Genomic DNA, 22,705 nt, shown 5'->3' on the forward strand with positions numbered 1-22,705 from the left:
AAAAAAAAAAAATGTAATTCCCCGAGTCCCATTCAGTAGACAATCCACAAAGAAAAAAAAAAACACAACATGGAAACTGAAATCTATTTAATCTGTAAATAAATCACCATTGCTCCCAATTGTAGGCGGACTTAGTCCTTGTGTGAACGTCTGTTTTCTCCTGCACACAATAATCAGATTACTGAGCTGAACCCCAGTGCACTCACAGACATGCAGGCAGTAGCCCACTTCTGTTAACCCCGGAAGTGCCAGTCCACAGACTATATGGCAACTGCTTCCCCAGCCATAGTAAAATTTCTACAATGCTTTAGGATAGCTAGGACATGTAGTTTGTGGTTAGCTGCATATATCTTTCTTCTTGAGGTCATTGCAGACAATAACATTAGTAAAAAGTAGAGAGCATCAAGCATGCAGCTGGCAATGGAGAGTTTCCAGTGTTATGGAAATGCTCTAACCAACTGTATTCTTTTTTTTGAGGAAGAAAGGCAAACAAAAGTGGAAGTACTTTTACTGTGCTCACCCACAAAATGGACCACTGTAAATTTGGGAACAAAAACATATAGGGGTCATGTAGCACACCATGCTAGTTTCGAGCACTGATGGATCTTGGGTTGTTTGCCCGTCTACATTCAAATAAATGTACCCATTAGTAGTTTTAAAAAAAAGGTACCCATTAGTAGCAGGAGGACCCAGTCACCCTTTGCATTTGAAGCGACACTAACCTCAGGAGTTAAATCTTAAAAATGCATTCAAGTATAACTATTGACAAAAACGTAGCTCATTTGTTCATCACTCGGCTGTAGATCCTCAAAGCCCCGAATTGTTGCAGACACTGTCCTTCCTTCGCTCCAAGCTTGCTTGATGGACTAGAATTTCAATACAAATGAGTAAACTAAATGTGAGATTGTAGTCCATCAAGGGAGTGAGCTTAGTGCAGTGGCTACTTTACAACACACACAGGGAGCATGGGGAACAAAAGAAGCCCCCCTCCAGAAGGAAGGACAGTGTCAGCACCAATTCAGAGAGGATTTGAGGATCTACAGCCGAGTGATGCACAAATAAGCTACATTTTTGTTAATAGGGAGGGTACTTGAATGTATTAAGATTTAACTTCTGAGTTTAGCACCACGCTAATTGCATTTTTTCAACTTGACTTTTAATGCACATTTAAACTCTTTAGCAGTAAAGTACATGTGCATTAAAACACCATTACATGCAGTAAATATATACCAAGAGCCTATTAAAAACATACCTAAAAAATAAAAATAATGTATGACCCCTTTCACACCGGTGCACTGTAAAAAGTCTGTGCACTTTAATATTTTTTTAAATATTTGTATGCAGTTTTAAAACCACATGCATGAAGACATACATGGGGTTTAAAAAATGCAAACATGTGAAAATGCAGTTTTTTAAATACCAAACGTGGCCCTAAGTAATTGCTGCCTGATCAGCTGATCTAGGAATCATGGCCAACAACCACTGTGTCTAGCTTTTAAACCAATGCAGGTCCCTCTGGCTGATTATTCCAATTTCTGAAACTTTCTAGACTCATGGCTTAATCTAGCTTTCTACTGCATCCCCCTTCTATCTCTCCAAGCCTCCTGCAGCTTTGCACCAATCTTTTACCACCAGCTTCGCCAACAAAAGCTTTCTTTGGCATTATTTTGTTCCAGCTCTGCAATTAACACCTTACACAATATCCTGGTTACTACTAAACTATATTATTTTTTTCAGCCCTCCAAATCAAGCCTGGTCTGTAAATTCAAGAGTATCCCACATGTTCCCTAAACAAAAAGCTGTTTAATAGAATATCTAGACCACAGTTCCCAATTTATTATAAAAAGAAAGAAAAAAAAATATACAAAAATACTTTGCTTTTCCAAATATTCATAAAACAATAGCACCACTGCCGCTGGCAATTATGAAAAACAAAAGTCTATCCAAAACTCCTAGCTCCCGGATATTATTCAAATAAATAGTCATTTTGACTTAAGTGGATTAAGAAAAAAAAGAGTGGATTAGAGGCAATGACAAATTTACTCCAATTTGTGTATTGAACCACTTATTGCTGTAATTCAAAATTTTACTGGAAAGGACTTGGAATTAAGCAGTAATATTGAGGGAGGCATATCATAGTTGAGATAAGTTCAGAATCCACTCATATTTGTGCAATGGGAAATGTCCTAAATTTTAGACTAGGAGGTAGAGGGATGGCACTTCCTCCTGGGTGCCAGCCCCAGACAGGGTGAGTTCTAGCCACAGACTTAGAATCCTTGGCCCTCAGGGTGTAGGCTGGGCACAGGTCTCCATCCTCTCCCACCACCAGTGATGGGGGCGCAGGGAAATTCCCCAAAAAACTGAATGGTTGCCTTACAGGGTGTTGAGAGTTGGGGGCTTTCCTGGACTGAAATTTTGTGGCTCTCCTGACCTGCTTTTTCTTTATAAACCTTCCTCTGCCTTTAGGCCTACCTGGCCTCCTGGCCCCTGTGGCTTTACTTCCTTTGGGGGTAAGCCTTGGATGCAATTCTCTCAGGTCAGTTTTGAATCCCCTGGCATAGCACCACAGCTTGGACTGTCGGACCAATCGGTCGAACTGCTGAATGCGGGGCTCAGGTTCCGCAGTTTTGTCCTCTTCCTTTATGGGTAAAGCTGCCTCCTCTGCAGCCTCCTCCACTGTCATGGAAAACTGATCAATTTGTGCATTCTCACATTCTTCATCTTTCTCTGCTTTATCAGCTTTGGATTCCTGGCTCCATGACACAGGAGGTGGCTTTGCACTCTTGGCCATGCGACACAGCTTGGAACAGTCTTGGCTCCGTGTTATTATCGGGCGACTTCTCTGATTAATATTCACTGACCTGTAAAGGACACTGCTGTCTGATGAACCACTGCTGTCAGAGTCTGTGTCTGAGGAACTAGTTTGGTCAAGGGTGGAGTCCAAGGAGCTGTTGTATCCAGCTGAGGTAGCAGAACTATGAGGGGGCCCTTGGAATATTTTAAGGTCTGATGGAAATGTGGCCCTCATCCTGGAAGGTGCACACTCCTGTGTAGTATCGGAGGGATGATCATCAGTCTGCATCCAGTCTTTTGATATGATATTGGGCCCCCACGATGAAGAGCAGAGGATAAGGAGGTCCTCCCGGGAGATGAGGCAGCACTGCACAGCCCTACTGGGAACTGACCTGAGCGCTTTGAGGGCCCGTAACTCACGCAGGTCACAACGCCTGCTCTGAATTTGTAGTCTCTCCATCCGTCGGCAGACACGCCCCCGGGGAACCCCGCGCAAGGGGCCGCTCAGCACCTGAGCCAGAGCAAAAAGCTGCCTGCCTCCAACCCGCAGGTAACCCAGCCGCATTCCGGCTATCTCCTGGTATCCAGCTGGAGGCTCCATCACTGTCCATGTGCATTACAGAAACCTATGCATACTTTTCCCCCATGCCTCTGCCGGAGCAAAGTTCCGAGTCGAACTCAGCGTTATCTATTGGTCATGCAGTACAGAATTGCAGGAGCGCCCCCTGCAGGCGGACAGCGATGGCCGGTGCTTGCTGATAAACCCTGCGAACAGCCGGGTCGGAGAGCAATCGCTTGCAGGCTTCAGTTTGCACGTAACATATCCGGAGGGGGGGCGACTTTCTCCAATGAATGTGAGGACTCACGGCTAACAATGTGGATCACGTCCCGTAAACGGTGCAGGTCCTTAGCAGCCAGGTGTATATTATTTCAGCGTATGTAGGCGAGTCGGGTTCCCTGATTAGCAATTCCGGGAGGCACGATGTCAGCACAAGGTTTGTGAGTACAATGCACGCTAAATGCTGGGTGAAATCCTCCCTCCTCTTTCGCTCTGCCCACCGTATACAGGAGCACGATCCTGCCAATCAATGGTCCTCACTATCTGTCCTCATTGGCTGTTTAGCGTCGTGACGTCACCTCCCCCAAAACGCACAGCCCTTCCCTCCCCTCCGCCAAGTCTCACAAAGAGACCGTGTGAAGACTATCGGCAAATTCAACTACTGTATCAATAATCCGCGGAATCCCTATCAATATCCACTTGTAGCTACACTTCCCACCCCACGCCGCTGTCTATAATTATTTCACTCTTATGACTGGGCTCAGAAGCTGATCATCCCGCCGTATCACACTATAGACACACGATGTGCCTGCGACCAGTACTATATGCTAATGTTTCTTTGTGTTTTCCTTCGTGTCGGTGATAAGTTTCCCTTATAAGTTGTTAATCTTTTATCACAAATATATAACCAGAAAACTGCACCATGTCGATGATTTCATGTATCTCAAGTCGTTACAAAAATATTCTGCCGTATTTATTTGAAACGTGCATGCAACGAGTTTAATATAAGATCGCATAGAAATTTCCCATAGGACCTGTATTCAGATGTAGAACTCGAGGACAACGTGAAGCTAAAGGTAGAATGAACTTCAATTGTAGAAGATGATCCACGTGTCTATGCAAATGATGGAATGATAAAGTCTAATTGAAATAAAGATGCAGTTATGTTTTCAATCCGAAACGCCGTATAGTGTATCCACTGGAGTCCTCAACGTGTGCGGTCATATGGCAGCTATTTATCTGTAACTTCCTCAAGACTAAAGGTAGCACAGAAGTTGCAGTGACAACATTGAACGAGCTGCGATCTTATATCTGACTAATCATATAGATCCCAAATAAATGCACATTGCTTCTCGGAATCTATAGCTGATTCGCTCTCTGCAGACTAGGACACAGCACCAGTTACCAATAAAAGCATTCCACACACATGTATTGATCGGTTTTTAGTTCACTATTTTTATATTTTTCCCTCTTCCTGGGAAAGGAGTGATAAATGACAGGGCATCTACAATAAGCGCATTGGGTTCATTTGTTTATCGGGGATAAGGAAACAATGAAGTTGCTTTTTACAAGAAGCAAATTAACTCGGATTTTTTTAGATCATCACCGCAGCCAACCCAGCAGAACTACAATGTAACAACAAAAAGACCGGAAAAACGTGTGGTTTTATTGTAGGACTCTGCGTGTAAATATATGGATATAGTCTAAATCGATGTACATAGTGTAAATCTGAGCATATAAATCTATGTATAGAATATAAATATCTGTACGTGTGTGTGTAATGTATACACACACACTGCATTTAGTAAGATGTTTTGTTAAATTTGAATTTCTAACGTGCCGAATGAATTTCTAACGTGAAAAATATGCCGTAACTTTGGCAAGAAAGCATTTAAACCGTTCGAATTCTTTGTGTGACAACTAAACACGAGCCCTGATTATCCCGGGCAATGTTGTCACCATCTAGTGGCGCTATCTAGAACTACACCACTTCTGACAGTTCATTTTGCAAGATAAATCCGCAAGAGATTATAAACTTGTAATTGGTTTGTTGGTTTCATTTTTTCTTCTCAGTGAATCGCTGTGGTCCCAGCCATGACTTAAACAATATTCCGCTAATGGTTAGCTATGCTAATTCTGTTTTAGTACATGCCAGTGTAGTTTGGGGCTGTCGTATAAAAGTGGTGGACAAAACACATTTTTGTTCAATGTGAAAAAAATAACACCTTTGTAAATTAATGTAAAATCCTATAAACATTCCTAAAATTAAAATGGTCATAACTTTCCTGAAATCTGCTCTGATTGTTTGTGCCAGTGATGTAACTGATAACAGTCATTTACAATGACAAAGACTGACAAGAGTGATTTTCCATCCTGTTGCAAAAGCAGTTTGTACAATAACTGCCAGTTAATTGGTCATTTTGCAATCATTTTTGCACACAAAACCAAATAATTGTCATTAAAGACCTTTGTCATATCAGGCAAAGAAATCATCCCATCCCATCCAGTGTAGGATTATAATAAGGCTCTGTTCACACCTATGTACACGTTAATGTGTTTTTTTGTAGGTTGTCACAAGCTGCGTTACAGTGATATTAAAGTAATGTGAAACTCAAATGTTTTTTCAATAATGAATCCAGATCAAACAAACATACATTGCGCAGAAAAGTATTTCCTTCAACTTTTGCCCATGCACTTACAGTCATCATGTTTCTGAACAGCTGGTTCAAGCTCTCTCAGCTTGGCTTCCCTAAACTTCTGGTCCAGTACAAGATCACAAGGGACAGGGCGGACTCCAGCAGCTCCATCTACCCGCTTGGAGAAGGGAGAAGGAAGGAGACGGGAGAAGGGAAGAGGAGACTGGCTTGCTTTGCTGTCCCTGTGTGTTTGTGGAGACACACAAAGCTTACTAGGACACACAAGGGTGGCTCTATAGGACCCAGCGAGGGAAAGGAGCCAACGTAAAACAGGAAATCAGGGCCAGTGCTCAGGGGACTAGCTGATTTGCAGGAAGCTAAAACTTTTACAGATCAAGAAGCAGCATCCATTGTAAGTGATTTCATCAACAGCTTAAAACCCTTTTGACTTTAATATCACTATAAAGTCAAACATTGTTTAAGCTTTTTTAAATGCTGATTAAATCACTTACAATGGATGCTGCTTCTTGAGATTTAAACGTTTCAGTTTCCTGCAGACTCAGCTGGTCTCCTTAGCACTGGTAGGCAGTCCAGTCCAGGTGTTTTAGTCACTTTTATTCTGTCTTGACACCATTGCATTGCAGTAATGTGAATGTTAACGCACATTACACATGTTGCTGTATACACATTGGTCCATTGTGTAGTCAGTTATTTTAATGAATTCACTATTGTGTGTTGCAGTGTGTTGGGAAAAGAGGTGCAGGTATGTTTTTTGTCTGTTTTGATATGTTGGCAGCTCATTTAAAGGAGAACTATGAGGTGAGTGACTTACACGCATCCTTATAGTTAGAGCCGACGTCTGACGTCTGAAACTGTCACAAGTTGACTCTATAGACCGGGAAGTGAGCAAACACATACCGTCGCTCGCTCACTTCCCGATCATCTCCCAGAGAGAGTGGTGACTGTCAGTCACTGCTCCCTGCAGGGTTGTGCTCCCTCTCCGATCCTCCAGCGCTGCCTGGAGGAACGGATGGGGGAGGGGCGGGCACAGCTGGCTCTGCCTCTAGATGGGTGGGTCTCAACAGTATTTAAGGGGTCAGTCCCGTCTGAGGAGCTCTCAGTATATAGCGGGAAATAGCCCGCTATATACTGAACTTTGGGTCACGGGAGAACGTTAGTATATGTCCTCCTGTGACCCTAAAGAGAACTATGGGATAAAAAGGTTACCCCATAGTTCTCTTTTAAATGAATAGGCTGCGTAAATGCAACGCATGTTAATGCGCTACATAACACGGATTATTGCAATGCTCCAGAGCAGACTGGTGAGAAGGTGTCTTAATGGTTTAAAAGATAACTATGGGGTAAGTGTTTTTCCCCATAGTTCTCTTAAGGGTCACTGGAGGACATATGCTAGTGTCCTCCCATGACCCAAAGCTCAGTATATTGCGGGCTACAGCACGCGGTATACTGAGACCGCTGCAGCCGGGATGGATCCCGACATTACTGTCGAGATCCAATTTGCAGGTTTGCAATACCTCTTTAAGGGCCCGTTCGCACTAGCCCATCTGCTAAAATGCTCCGTTTTAGCGGGCGGGCTAGTGCATTGGGCAGCTCCAGCAGAGTATGGTGTAACGTACACTGCCGGAGCTGCCACTGTTTACATTTTTTTCTTTTTTTTAACGTTATTGGTAGTGTACAATGTGTACATTCTATTAAGGTACCCGCACAGAGGTGTGGTGTGCTGTGCTGCCATGCGGTGGCATCCAGTGTGCTGTGGAAAAGTGTAGCACGTCTGCATTTTTCCACAGTGCTGCGCACCACCGATAACACTCATGTTGACGTGTGAACAGGGCACATGGAAAACAAATGTTTTTTATGTGCCCTAGCGGAGATCTGTTGTTTTTGAAAAATGCGGGTCATCACTATAGTGCGAACGGGCCCCAAAGTAGAACTGAAGCCAAGGGTTTCATTTTCTTGTTTTGAAAAGAGCCGGGGAGGGTTATAACCCCTGTCAGCTTTTTTATGCTATTTGTGTCCCATTGGGTAGATTTTCCTTCACTTCTTGTCTGATAACCACTGCTCCAAGCTCACTCCCGTGATGGACTATAATCTCACATTTAGTTTACTCATTTGTATTGAGATTGTAATCCATCACGGGAGTGAACTTGGAGTGGTAGCTAGTTTACAACATACAGAGACCAAGGGGAACAAAAGTAGCCACCCTCCAGAAGGAAGAACAGTGTCAGCACCAGTGACGTGCTGTGCCTTCTGTGCTAGGTGAGGCATCCCCCAGCCTGCCGAAGCTCCGCCCCATCCCGCCGAAGCTCCACACCCATCCAGATGAAGCCCCACCTCCAGCTCGGTAACCAAGCTGTGTGGGAAGGAGGAAGGGAGGAGACAGGGAAGAGCCTCCCTGTCCCTCACTGGCGAGGCATCGAGATTGATCTCCTCACAGTTTTTGTTTTTTTGATTGGACAGCTTGGACCAATGGCGCTTTGCTATTGGTCCAAGCCATCCACATATCTCACGCCTCTAACACAGAGTAGAGGCTGTGACAGTTCTTGCCTCACCATGTATGGTTACACAAGCAGTGGGGAAACCCGCTGCTGTGTAACCTAACTACCTGTCAAAAGCCGGATGCAGCGCTGCCTGTAATTAACAGGCAGCGCTCCGTCCATGACAGGTTCAACAGCGGGGAGGCTTTCCCTGCTGTGTAACCTGTAACAAGCTGCTCTGAATGGAGAAAAAGCTGTCAGCTTCAGACTTGAAGCCGACAGCTTTTCCCTGCATAATACTAGGTGATACTCTGCCTTACCTGCCTCCCCTGACCGCACGTCCCTGGTCAGCACAAATTCGGAGATGATTTGAGGATCTACAGTGATACAGTGAGTGATGCACAAATAAACTACGGTACATTTTTTTGTTAATACTTAAGGTACTTAAATGTATTTTTAAGATTTAACTCCTGAGTTTAGTGCTCGTTTTGTCTAGGGGTTCAAATAAAGCAGATTTACTCACCTGATCCTTGGTCCGGCTGGCTCCCTCCGGGCTGGTAGACTGGTCCCCGCAGCCTCCTCTCCCTTACAGCCTCCTCTCTCTTGGACTCCGGCGGTCTAAGGACTGCTGATGTCATCACATCTTATGCAGATCCATTGACGTAGACATGAGAGTCCATAGACATAAGGACTGTGAGGGACATTCCATTGCCAGAGCGGAGGGGGAGAGAGGTGAGCGCTGACGGCCGCAGGACCGAGGATCAGGTGAGTATATCTGTTTTATTTGAGCACCCTAGACAAAACCAGCACCTAGCTCTTGCAGTGCAGGTGTAGCCACACTGTAGGCAGGGGCGTATCTGCCGCGAGGCAAACAAGGCGTTTTCCTGGAGCGGCAGATTCGCAGAGAGCGGCACCCCGGGTCAAACTACTCACGCGGATCACGGATGGGATGACGCGGACCGTCGGCCTGGAGAGTGGACGGCGTGACGGCGCATTGCTGTGTTAAATACACAGCTGACTGTAGGTACATTTGTGATTTTCCCAGAGATTGTTTTTAACTGAAATGTGCAAATGTTTTTTTTAACCTGAGTCTGGCTTATGAGACTGTTATAAACAATGTTTTGTGAATTATAAAGTGAACGAAGGGTTGAAATAAAATACATTTAAAGCGTTCATTTCCCAGAAACTAAAGCCTTTGGACTGATTCACTGAACACTTTAGAAGTTACCACCGTCTACGCTGCCTTGCACTTGGAATGAACCACAATTACAATGAAACCACGACATGGGAGAAGGTTCAGAAGAGCACATTGCGCCTGTGCGTTATTTGTCCTCTGACTGCGGGAGGAGCGTTCTGCGCATGCGTTGTGTTACCAAGCTCGGTCAGTACGCATGTGCGGGATGCCGGGCTGTTGGCGGCGCTCATGCCAAATGTAACCTCTCGCTCAGGGTGTTCGGAGAAAAGCTGCGCATGCGCAGTGTTCTTAACAGGTCGGCCGTCTGGCCCCGGGGAGAGTGTCGGATCCATGGGAGGATGAAGGAGATGGTTGGAGGTTGTTGCGTGTGCTCGGATGAGAGGGGCTGGGCCGAAAACCCGCTGGTCTATTGTGACGGGCACGGGTGCAATGTGGCCGTGCACCAAGGTGGGGCAATTTGTTCTAGGGGAGGGGCAAATGTTGACAGAAGGGGAGGTGTAAAAACATCGGAGGGGCAACTATTATAGAGAAAAACGATCAGGTCGGGATCACAGCAAGGGAGTGTTAGTAAGGGACAGCTATAAATATCGGTGACACCTAAGAAGGGTCATCATCTGTGTTAAAGATACATGTGTACAGGTTACTAGCTCTTGTCTCTGGTGTCACCTGTGCAGTGCTGTCATCCTGATGTTGACATGTCTGCTGGGTTTATTATACATATGCTTCAATTTTAAATGTTTTCACAGTTGGTCTTCAAAACTATAGCATAATATCCTTATTTACCTGTGTCATAGGTCAAGTGCTTATTATCTGTTTATGTTGTCTTGGCTTTTTAGTTTAGATTTGCAAAATAAAGCCAGATTTTACAGCTGTTAATTTCACAAGCAAGGTTCCTATCCAGTGTGGTAAACTGAGTATGTCATTGGGGGGAATTAATAAAAACTGGAGCAGACAGAATCTGGGTTGAAACCTGTGACAACCAATCCGCTTTTAAGTTTAATTATCAAAGCTTGACTGAGGAGAGACCCTGATGGGTGGCTTTGGGCCACTGCTTCAGATTCTGTCTGCTCCAGTTTGTATGAATTCCCCCCATTGGGTAATGCACTCAGGTCTAACCTGCTTTGTTTTGAACCTAGCACTGCTTGCGAGAATAAACTCAGGCACTCGGCCCCTAGGGCCTGTCAGCGTGGTGCACTGGCACTTATTATTTATTGCACTCTATGCACGACACACGATTGGCCTTTTTTTGGCATTGACCCACAGATGCTGATGGTGCAGGTTTCTTCGGGGCATATTCCTGACGCTGGGAGGAGATTCTGTGCCTCCTACGGGGTTCTCTGTCTCAATCTTATAAATGCATTCAAGTAACAAAAATTTAGCTTATTTGTGTATCGGGTTTAGAGCCTCAAATCATCTGTTCCAAGCTGGCTCCTGTGATGGACTACAATCTCGCATTTAGTTTACTAATTTGTGTTGAGATTGTAGTCCATCACAGGATTGAGTTTGGAGCGGTTGCTACTTTACAACACACACAGGGACCAGGGGGAACAAAAGTAGCCACCCTCCAGAAGGAAGGACAGTGTCAGCATGAATTCAGAGATGATTTGAGGATCTACAGCTGAGTGATTCACAAATAAGATACATTTTTGTAATAGTTGTGTTACCTGAATGCATTTTTAAGATGAACTCCTGAGTTTAGTGTCACGTTAAGCTTTTAGCGGAGTAAGGGAATTTTATATTATTAACAGGCCATCATAGTAAATTCTATTTAAAGTGCATCTCTTGATTTACCTCTCCATTTTTCCTGGTAACCACGGTCACTAGGGTTGCCACCTGGAGGTAGGGGGAAAGCTTCCAGTGGGGACACTTGTTCTGGGGCAGATGTTTAAGAGAGATTTGCTCCAACATACTGTTGTGTCTTTGGGACAGGAAGTGCAGGCAAATTTCCCAAATGGTATACAGACCGTCCCACATTGGTAAGAGCTGTGGGGAGAGATGCTGAGTCTGCAGAGGGTAGCATCACTCTCCTTTCTGGTGGCGCTGTCTCCTCTAGCCTACTCCCACGTGCTCCACCACCTCCACTCTTACCACCTTAGGTGGCAAAATGTCTAGGGACAACACTGATGACTCATGGGCTGTGGGGTCTGGTCTAGCAGTCAGGAGCTGTCTTAGCTCCATGTCGCTCGTCGCTGTCACTCCAGCATGACCATTTTTTCGGCGGATTTTGCGTAATGTTTCTATTATTTAATGGAGCCCGAAACGTTGCGCTATCCCTGCCGCGCGGATCCGCTGCAAAAGGTATGTCGCTTAGTGTGAATGGGGCTTTACGTGCCTTAAGGGAGTTTATGTTACACCACCATTTGGAATGTTTTGACTTCAACATCTTTTGAGCCTGGATGTTTGATGTAAGGGTAAGATTGTAAGATTGTTGGGTTTTATCACCAGTTTACACCGTCTCCAGTCCGTGCCAGCACAGTTAGCTGCTGGGACGCCCTGGATCGCATACTGTGAAGGCTCCCTGCGTAAAGCACTATTTTCTACGATTGCACTTGACCGGAACGCGGGCATTGTTAAGCCATGACTTGAATGCAACGCCACTCCCCCTCCCGCCCCAGAGAACGCAGGGAGCCTTTACAGTATGCGATCCAGGGCGTTCCACCAGCTAACCGTGCTGGAACGCACTGGAGATATTGTGAACTGGCCCTTCGAGAGGCAACTCTTGGACGAGGCACTGGCACCTGGATGAATGTGGGGCTGGTCTCGCTAGCATCAGCAGACTTGGTTTCTATGTGTCAAGATGGGATGATGTGTAGTCTTCCAAAAACAGACCTGTTCCATAGTAAAACTCCCTGGAGCTTCTTTTTAGAATTGATTTGAGGGATTGTAATTCTGGTAAGGCATGATGTGGTATGCAGATTTTTGGCTCCTGCAGCAAGATCTGAATTCTAATTTTGCAGTTAATGATTCCTGTAAAATTTTATTTTTTCCACTTTTGTAATCGATATTTTGACACTCAGTCATACATTGGGGGGAATTTATCAAAACTGGAGCAGACAAAACTCTGGAGTAGATTTACACTGCAACCAAAGGGTTTCTCTGTCTCATTTTTAAATGTTACCTGATCAAACCTGAGAGATGCTGATTGGTTGCCATGGGCAACTGCTCCAGATTTTGCCTGCTCCAGTTTTCCAGTTAAATTCCCACCTTTGTGTTTGTGAATATTTTGTAGCTACAACAGACATTTTCCATAATGTACAAAAGGGCATCTTATGCAATTTTTTCCCTAATGCAACTATTTTCCCTCTATTCCTGCAATGAATATTATTTTCTCTTTTTTTTTTTGGATGGCAAAAAAGATCGCACGGTTAGATCTTTAAATCATGTTTGTGTTGCCTAAGGTTTGCAGTCCCTTTAACTGTGGAATATGTAAACCCAGGACTGGTAGCAGGTGAAGTAGGTGACGTAGTGGAAGATTTGTTCTCTTAACAAGTTTAGTTTGACATGTGTGTTTTATGACAGATGCATTGGATTTAATCAATATCTGATTGTCATGTTATAGGTGTGTTTTGATTGTGACGAATGTGCAAGCATATAGTGCAGAAGCCTGCAATGGTCGGGTGCCAGGCCCGGTGTGGTTAGCATGCGCTGTCTGTGACAGGCGGATGTGGCTTTTCTAATATTGAGCTATAGATGGCAGGAAACCTGACAGTGGAGTAAGGTTATGTCTTGCGGTTAGAATAGTACAAGATAAACTTAGAAATGGGTTATGCTGTTTGCAGTAGTTGCTATGAGTGCATAATACTAGGTTTGCAAACATACAAAAATGTTACCAAGGATCGAACAATATTTGAATGAATAAACCAAAGTTTGCGTTATATACGTTACATATTAGGTAATGCGCTTCCCCAATGCAGATGCATTCCTTTCATAGATGTTAGCCCACTTTGTCTGTCTTCAGTAAAAAGAAGGGCGATCGCATATTTGATATCCAGTGACCGATAAACTGATCTTTAAAGCCCAACCCTGGGCTCAATCTTACTGGAGTACAATAAGATGTACAACGCCTTTTTCTAAAAAAAAGCAACCTGCAATATTCAGTACTGGCGCTGAACTTCCGTGCCGTTCCAGGTTTGGGTTTATGGTCTCATAGCCCTTAGTGGTGCAGCTGCATCTTTGTCCCCATCTCCTCCTGGCCAATTGCAAAGCAAACTGCTTAAGGCCCCGTTCACATATAGCGACATACCTTTTGCAGCGGATCCGCACGGCCGGGATAGCGCGACTTTCGGGGCGACGTTCCAGCGACGATCCAGCGACGGTAGCGCGACCTTCCCCGTCGGGCTCCATAGAAAAAAAGTAAAATCGCGCAAAATCCGCCGAAAAAAGGGTCCGGTAGAAGCGACTTGCGACCGCGACGAGCGACGCGCGACATGGAGTTAAGACAGCTCCATTGAATAACATTGGCCGGCGACTTCTCGCGATATCGCGCGGCAAAAATGCGCGATATCGCGGCGGAAATCGCGCGACAATTCGCTATATGTGAACGGGGCCTTAGGCTCTGTTTTGTGATTGGCCAGTAGGAGAGGCAGACAGAGATGTGACTCCGCTCTGAGACCTGAAGTGCTACAGCCAGAGCAGAACACTGTACCTCTTACTGTACTCCAGAAATATGATTGGTCTTAAGGCCTTGTTCACCAGGCGCGTTCCAGGAGCAGAGCAGTTACAGACCAGATCAAAACTGCGTCCAATGTATTCCAATGGTATTTTGGGCTCTGGTTCACACTGCCTCAGTTGATTTTGAACTGGTAACAGTCCTATACAGCAGGGCTGGGGTTTCAGAGGCAGTACAAGGACCCAGTCAGTTCATGTGCTCATCACTGTGCTGCTTCCCATTTTACAGTCCAGTCACAGGCTGGCAGTGGGCCTGGGATGACCCAGAGTTAAGAGGAAGTGGGTTAAATAATGTTGGCCGTCTTTGAATTGAAGTTGAATATTGCAGCAAAAGCTAGTTTGCTTATTTAATCTTTAATAGGGTATTTATTTTTACCTTGTTATTTTTGGCTGGATGGCTGGAATTCTGCTTTGATATTTTAACCTCCCTGGTGGTATGATTATTCAGGATTTTAGCATCCAAAAGCGGTACATTTCATGGAAATTTGTTGTTTTAAATTGTAGGCCTGTAATTCTTAGTAAATCTTAGGAGTAACTCACCATTCCCCAGTCTGGCTCGGGGTTACCGCTCCTGGTATTGAAAATTAACCCCGAGCCAGACTCGGGAATACCGCCAGGGAGGTTAAAGTCAAGGGCTGCAATATTCTTTATATTACAAAAGTGTTGATTTAACCCCTTCATGACTGAGGCCTTGAAAAAAAAAAATGTTGCACCCATGTTATTTTCCACATTTTACATAGTTACATAGTTACATAGTATTTGAGGTTGAATAAAGACATTAGTCCATCAAGTCCAACCTATTAGGATCTCATTCTAGGAGTACCTGTACCCCTGTATATTACGGTCCCTTAAGAAATCGTCCAAAAGTTTCTTGAACAAAGGTCTGAAAATTACTTAAAACCCCCAAAACATTATAAATTTTCTGAAAGCCAAGACCCTATAGAATAAAATGGTGGCAGTTGAAAATTTGTATGTTGCATGATATTAGTGCAACTTCATATCAAACCCCAAACTTTAGTGAAAAATGTAAAAACACAATAAAATACCAATTTTTCTAATAAAATATAAAAGATGTTTTTTTTTAACTTTACTTGCTATCACATAGGGGGCTTACAAGCCCCCCATGTGATAGCAGATGGTGGTGACAGGTACTCTTTAAGGTGATGCTGGGGGTCCAAAAGACCGTCCGTGTCACCTTTACACTCCAAATAAGCTTTTGAAGTGCAGATCGCACTTCAATAGCTTATAGCTGGGCTTCAGGAGCCCAGCACTGACAGCCCAGGGACCGGACGTGATGCAATCTGCATTGCTCCCGGTCCCATAGAACGGGGAGGGGATCGACGAACGGAGGTTCGTCCATCTCCTCCCCTGCTTTCTGCCGACACCAGAGAATCCGGTCCCGGGCCCGTGGGAGGGGCAACGGAGCCCGGGAAACACGGCGAAACACACACTCAGGGAAACACACACCCCTTCACCGGCCCGTAGAATCGATCTGGCGACAGCTGAGTCACCAGAATCGCTTCTACTGTAAAGCCAACAGTCGGCTTTACAAGTTTAAACAGAGACCCGGCGGCTTTCTGTTTAAACAGCCCCGATGCTGGCGAAGTACACTGTACATCAATTGCGAAGGGGTTAAAGATGTTCTCCATTTCTAACTTAAACAGGACCACTACTTCATATACCCATACACTTTATTTCGAAATAACAGGACCTTTACTGATGTATTGTACAGAATAATTGACAATCATAAGGGATGGTGTTCGAGTTTGGGCCGATGCAGGTTTGGACTCAAACTATGGCTGTTTGCCATTTGGCAAACAGGTGACCTAATTAAGCCATTCACCTTTCCACCAAAGCAAATATAATCGAAATCCTACACTTAGTAGTGGTAATACTACTGCTACTAAATGTGGCATCCTAGCAACCAGTGATGCATCCCTGCCCCATTCACCTTCCAGCTGGGGGATTTTCCAGCTAGTAGGGTGAATGTAAACAAGGGGCCGGGTATGCTGACGTCTATGACCAAATATGGCCATGGCCAGTGATATCAGCCAGCATTAACACCCCATTCAGCTGCTGGCCAGGGAGCTGTCATTCACAATTTTCACAAGTTTCATTGGGAGCAGATCGTATCAGCAGGTTGCGTTTTAGGAAAGATGGTGTCTGCATATTGGGTCTTTTTTTGCTTACCTACCTGTTGTGGCTAAAATGCCCAGGTGTTCTAATATGAAGATACTTACTGGGCTGAGTATTTGATCCTGCCACTTGACTTTCCTGGCCAAAAGGTTTTCTATTGGCCCATTACTGTGAAGGGTGGTTTTGATGGCTATTAGGAGGAGGCGGGACCCATGTGACCCAGTAAGTATCTGCCTATCTGAACACACAAGCGTTTTTTGATGTGTTTTAGTTGTAAATGCACTTAAAAGAGAACTATAGCCCAACCCCCAAACTACCCTGTGAGCTGGAATCCTTGTGCATTTTTACCCTTCTCACTGCCCACAAAGATGCACAAACATACACAAGACCTACAGCTTAGGGTAGCTTGCCTCCACCTGCAGTTTGTCAGCTGACTAGTCTGCTAGGCATCCATACACACATAGAGATGCCTTTTGATGGCAATGAGATCTGCCCGTCTAAAGAAGATACAATAATTTCCACACTTTGACACTAATATACAATCAGATTGGCAATCTCATTCTCTTTTAGCCAACTGCTGCAATTACAGAGAACTTTAGGGCAGAGTCTCACAATGCAGTCTTGCACAGATTGAAAACACATTTAAGTCCGATGATTGCTGAGTGATTCCGAAAAGTGGTCCTGCTTACAATTTGTCTTGGTTGGGCAGGATAAATACAGTGAAAATGACTATTCTCCCAAGACTGCTCTATTTTTTTGTGCCCTGCCTATCATGGTTCAAAGGGTGGATCTAATGAGGTTTCAATCTGCATTGTCAGGTATATTTGGGGGAAGGAGGCCCCGGTTTGCCAAATCTGTGCTATTTCGCTCTAAACGGTCAGGTGGCCTGGGGGTTCCCAATTTCTGGCTATACTACCAGGCAGCACGACTTACTCAACTCTCCACTGTCTACTCCCGCCGGTAGGTTCCTGACAGGGTGGTGATGGAACCTCACTCGGCTTCTGGAGTGTCAGTGGATTAAACTTAGGCCACTAACAGTAGGCCTGTAGTGTTAGCCCCGAAGTTATCACACTCCTTGGCTTTGTGGGACAGGTTGCGCAGGAGTTACGCTTTAGCTTCCCCTGTTATGCCACTAGCTCCCCTTTTTGGTTATCCCCTTTTTCCTCTCGGATTGCATTTGCCGGGTTTCAAATGGTGTATTGGTAAAGGCTGTTACCGTATAGGACACTATTTTAAGGATGGTAAACCCCTGACGCTATTGTATTGTAAAGACAGGTTGCACTTGCCCTCGATGGAGCTGTTCGGCTTCGAACAAATTCGCCACTTTTTGTCCTCTTGGCCTGGAGCGGTATACCTCCTTGGCACTTATCCCTTACGAGAGATGGTGTTAGGATGTCACTGACCCACAGGGTGGAATTTCTCTAATTTACTCACTTCTTTTAGATCACCACACTAAATTGCACTACATGCTAGCTTGGGAACGAGATTTGTCACTAACTCTTCCCTTAGAATTATGGCATCGTTGCAGCTCAAGAATTTCCGGGGTCTACTTAATACTTTTTTGAGGCAGACCTTAAAGTTTTAATCATTGGTATCTTGTCCCTTCCAGGCTGGCAACCATTTTTCCGGATGCATTTTCGAGGCTTCTCAGAGTCGGGCACCATGCTTCATACTTGGTGGCTCTGTCCTAGCCTTCGCCCATTCTGGAACAGAATTTTTGCACTGCTTTATCGGGTTGTAGGGGTTCCCAAAGTTCCCAAAATGTCTTGAATAATGACTCATGAAAAGCCGACAAGTATATTACAGGACAGACACAAGCATTTTGGGGATGTGTGGGGCCCATGAATGACTTATATAGGAGTGTAAATTGTTTATTGGCATACTTATATCTGCTACTTGTTTTTTATCAAACATGACCATCCTCGGAGCCTTTTTTTTTTCTTTCCTTCTTTTCTTTTTCCCCTTTTTCCTTTTTTTTCTTCTTCTTTTGCATTATTTTATTGATCGGCCTTTTATGGACCTTTGACCTCACTACTCTTCCACTCCTGAGGGAGTGGGATAGAGTGCCAGGTTACCTTTATAATTACTGTATTATCTTGTTTAGATTTGACCTTGATTGGTCCCGCGCTTTAATGGTGCCTTGGTCACTATACTATACTGATACTATTATGGAAGGTGAAGGTAGTTTTACTGGCTTCATAATATCTATTGCTGGTCCAATGTTTTCCTCTGTTACCCTTCTGTTATGTATGTCCTTGTACACTAGTTATGTATACTCTGTATCTTTACAAAAAGAAAAAAAACTAAAAATACTTTGACACTAAAAACACAGGCCGAGCATACATGTACTAGTAATATAATGCAACAATCTCTAGGAGGTATGAATTCTTGGCAAACATTTAAATCTTCAAAAGCCTGGCCATGCCTCATAACAAATATCTTGGGTGTTCTCTGCTTTTCAAAAGGGGTAATTTTGTGAGTGTTTGTACTGTCCTTACAGTCCAGGCCATCTAAAAATGTAATTTGCAGTCAGTAGATCTGATTGGCAATTAATTTACGCCCCCTTAAAAGCCTTAATGTGTTCCTCAAAATCAAGGCATTCATTTTTTGCGGCTAGTCATGAAAAAGTCCCACACATGTGCTATTCCAATATGTAGGTAGAAATGGGACTCCAGATGCCAACTAAATGTGTCTCTTGATTAGCGTAAATGCAGCATATAACACTAGTGCAACGTTTCGGGGTCTCGCAGGATCCCCTTCCTCAGGCACCACATGCTGCATTTACGTCAATAAATATATGCATTTGGTTTGCATCTGGAGTGCCGGTGTCCCATTTCTACTTGTGTGTATATAATGGTTGCCATCCGTTGACTACCGCTGCACCAACCAACATTTGTTATGGATTAAACGATTAGGAGTGCGATGGGTTAATGGACTATTCGCATATTCAGGAGGCGTAGAAGAATGCGCCTTGTGGTGTAGTTCTAAAATTGCCCATACTGTGTTTGAGAAATAACTGGTCAAAATTACAAATCTGCGAAAAACAGTTTTTTCATTTACTTTTATAATTTTCTGAAAACCTATGGCAAAAGTTTGAACTCTTCAAAAAACTCACTATGCCTGTTAACAAATACCCTGGGTTGTCTATTTTCCAAAAGGGGTTAATTTTGGGGGTGTTAGTACTATCCTGGCTCTTTGTTGCCTCAGGAAATGGGGTATGTAGTCAGGACATCAGGGACCATACATTTCAAATGCCATTGTTTGTAAACACAGACTGAATAATATACATGTATTTCTTTAACTAAAGGAATGTAGCAGATTACATTTTTTTCTAAATTTATCATGAAAGACTATTTGATATGTAAAGGCAGTATTTCTCTAAAGTAGTATTTGGTTGATTTTTACAGCAATGTCAATGATTCAGAATTCAGTTGTGAACTACGGTAAACTGTAATTGAGCAAGAAGACAGAGTCTTGTTAAAATTGTTTTTCTAGGCTTATGGGACCAACCAAATTCCACACCCCTGGGGTGTGGTGTGCTTGAGTTTTTAGCCATAAAAGCTAGTATGCACTTATGGCAGACTTTTCTCCCAATCATGTCTCCTTCAGTGCCGCACTTCTCACTCGCTGGCACTGCCATCTTTGCCACAATCTTCCGATTTTTGAGTCTCATGCGCTCGGGAGTTTCTTCATCTCAGCATACTCATTGTTAGTTAGGCAACCACTGTGGAGTTAGTGTTTACCAAAATTAACCATGTTTTTACATGTCTTTTACATTGTATGTCAATGAGGGGAACAAGTCTGTACCTACTTTGTTCCTCTCCACTGTTGCTTTCAAATTGATTAGAGTAGTTTGCAGTCTGCAAGCCTGCACAAAATAACCTCTAGAAAAAGGTAAGAAATATATTTTTTAAATACATTTTTGTGAATGGGAACACATCAAATATACATAGTGGTGTTTTCGCAAATATGACTGCTAAAGTGGAAATACAATGAAAACATGGACAAAAATATGGTAAGTTTTGCTGCCCCAAGCCCCTTCTACCAGTTTTATATTGCTGTGCCCCATCTGGTGAGATATCCTTGAAAAGGCCACACAGCCAAGTCAAAATCTTCCGAGCAAGGCCTGTGTATGCGGGGGAGACACATGCAGACAATCCTAGCACCAGGTTTCCTATCCTGAGTAATCATTGGTTCCTGAGAATTTAGGGCTGCTGTGCACTGCTGCGTAGACATTGGATCATCACCCAATTAGGCCAATAAAGGCAGAATAAAGAGACTGTCATCTTAAGTATGTGGTCACCTTTAAAGAGAATGCAGCAGATATAAAATTCTATGAAGAAAAGGACAGAGTCAGGAACTGCAGTGGTGAGAAGTTGCTTTTTGCTCAAGTCCTTGGCGGATATTACAAATCAGCTTTTAGAATTTGAAAATGGGCGGTCATGATCATATTATTGCTTGCTCCTGGTAGGGAAGCAATATATAAACACACATGGTTATATTTCTTGCAGTCTAGTGACAGTTTATCCTCTTTTCTTCCCCAGCATGTTATGGCATTGTGCAGGTGCCCACAGGACCATGGTTCTGCCGAAAATGCGAATCACAAGAACGAGCTGCCAGGGTGGTGAGTTTGTGATACACATGACTACTTATAAATATAGTCAAGCATTTAGAATGTTCTGATTCTGTAAAAAAAATGTTTGCAGTTAACCATTGGTAATTGTTCTGCACTTTTATTGTATTTATATGCTGTTTGTTTTCAAATCATGGCGGGATTTGATGTCATTATGACATCATGGGGAGGTTCTGGGTGTATTTGGTGTGTTCTCACTATATAAAAGTTGAAACTGCATGTTTACTGTTGTCACTATGTTGCCCAGAAGAAGGGACCCTGCACGGCCCCGAAACGTCGGCTGTATGACGCATGTGACAAGTCAATAAACAAGTGCTTATACTTCTTGCACATATCCTCGAGTGCTGGTGACTTCTGTTATGATATGTTGTTATTTTAAAGCAGGGGTCTCAAAGTACCGGCCCATGGGCCAATTGCGGCCCACGAGCCGATACTATGTGGTCAGCTGACAAGTCAGACACGCGTTCACGGACCGCGTACCTGACTAGAGTGAGCAGTTACACGGTCTGCATCTCTGTCGGATGCAGATCGCATAATTGTGCTGGCGCTCAGTTCCTTATGGCTGAAAGGATGGATTAGTAAGGTCAACACCAGATCTTACTAATCAACCTCTGGATCCCCAGGGAATAATGTGCCTCCTCCCTGCAAAAACATAAGCAGGTGAAGAGGCTCTTTGCTCTATTTTAGTGTGTGTTGGGGAGTATATAGTTTTATGTGGGGGGAGGGAAGCATATTATTTTATGAGTGGGGGGGGGGAGAACAGGGGGGAGCATATTATTTTATGTATGTAAGCTCTAGTATATTCACACCTGGATGTTTAGGTGTGATTAAGGATTCCTGCGTCAGGAATCCCTAATATGGCAGTTAAATGCAGCTGTCACCCATTCAAGTTAATGATCAGGTGACAGCCGCTGCATGTAAACGCCTGCACACCACATTTAATGGTATGTGATATGATTACATGCAGTAAGGAATCATTCTCCCCAGAAGCCCAGGTGCATATACCATTAAATGCGGTGTGCAGGTATTTACATGCAGTGGCTGTCACCTGATTATTAACTTGAATAGGTGACAAATGTTGCATGTAAAAGCCGCATTAGAGATTCCGGCTGCAGGAAAACGCAAGTTCCTGATGCAGGAATCCCTAATCACACCTAAACTTACAGGTGTGAAAGAGGCCTTTTTGTGTGTAAATTAGTGTTTGTAATTCTGGTTGTAGGGGGTTGTGCGTGCGTGCGTGTGGTATGAAATTTGGCAAGCGGCCCCCATGGGAGAAAAAAGTTTGTCCAGTGGCCTCCTCGAGTGAATTGAGTTTGAAACCCCTGTTTTAAAGATATCGGAATGTGAAATTGTAATTCATCACGGGAGTGAGCTTGGAGCAGTGGCTACCTTACAACACACAAAGGGACCATGGGGAACAAAAGTAGCCCCCCTCCAGAAGGAAGGACAGTGTCAGCACCAATTCAGAGATGATTTGAGGATCTACAGCTGAGTAATACACAAATAAGTGACATTTTTGTTAATAGTTAAGGTACTTTAATGCATTTTTGATAGGGATGTCCCGATGCCACTTTTTCAGGCCCAAGTACA

The 22,705-nt window shown here is 44.0% G+C and overlaps 1 protein-coding gene across 3 annotated transcripts in view; it reads left to right on the forward strand.

The window, feature by feature from the left end:
* Window positions 1-9,876: 9,876 nt before the first annotated feature.
* Window positions 9,877-22,705, forward strand: part of MLLT6 (MLLT6, PHD finger domain containing) — a 94,968-nt gene continuing 82,139 nt past the window's right edge. For all 3 annotated transcript variants that reach the window (XM_018561061.1, XM_018561062.1, XM_018561063.1), the window contains exons 1-2: window positions 9,877-10,125; window positions 21,027-21,106. In XM_018561061.1, coding sequence (XP_018416563.1) covers window positions 9,954-10,125; window positions 21,027-21,106 — 252 coding nt within the window. In that variant the 5' untranslated portion in view covers window positions 9,877-9,953. The remainder of the gene's footprint in view (window positions 10,126-21,026; window positions 21,107-22,705) is intronic.

Source organism: Nanorana parkeri, unplaced genomic scaffold, assembly GCF_000935625.1.
Source record: "Nanorana parkeri isolate BGI_ZX_2015 unplaced genomic scaffold, ASM93562v1 scaffold497, whole genome shotgun sequence".
Classification (NCBI taxonomy): Eukaryota; Metazoa; Chordata; class Amphibia; order Anura; family Dicroglossidae; genus Nanorana; species Nanorana parkeri.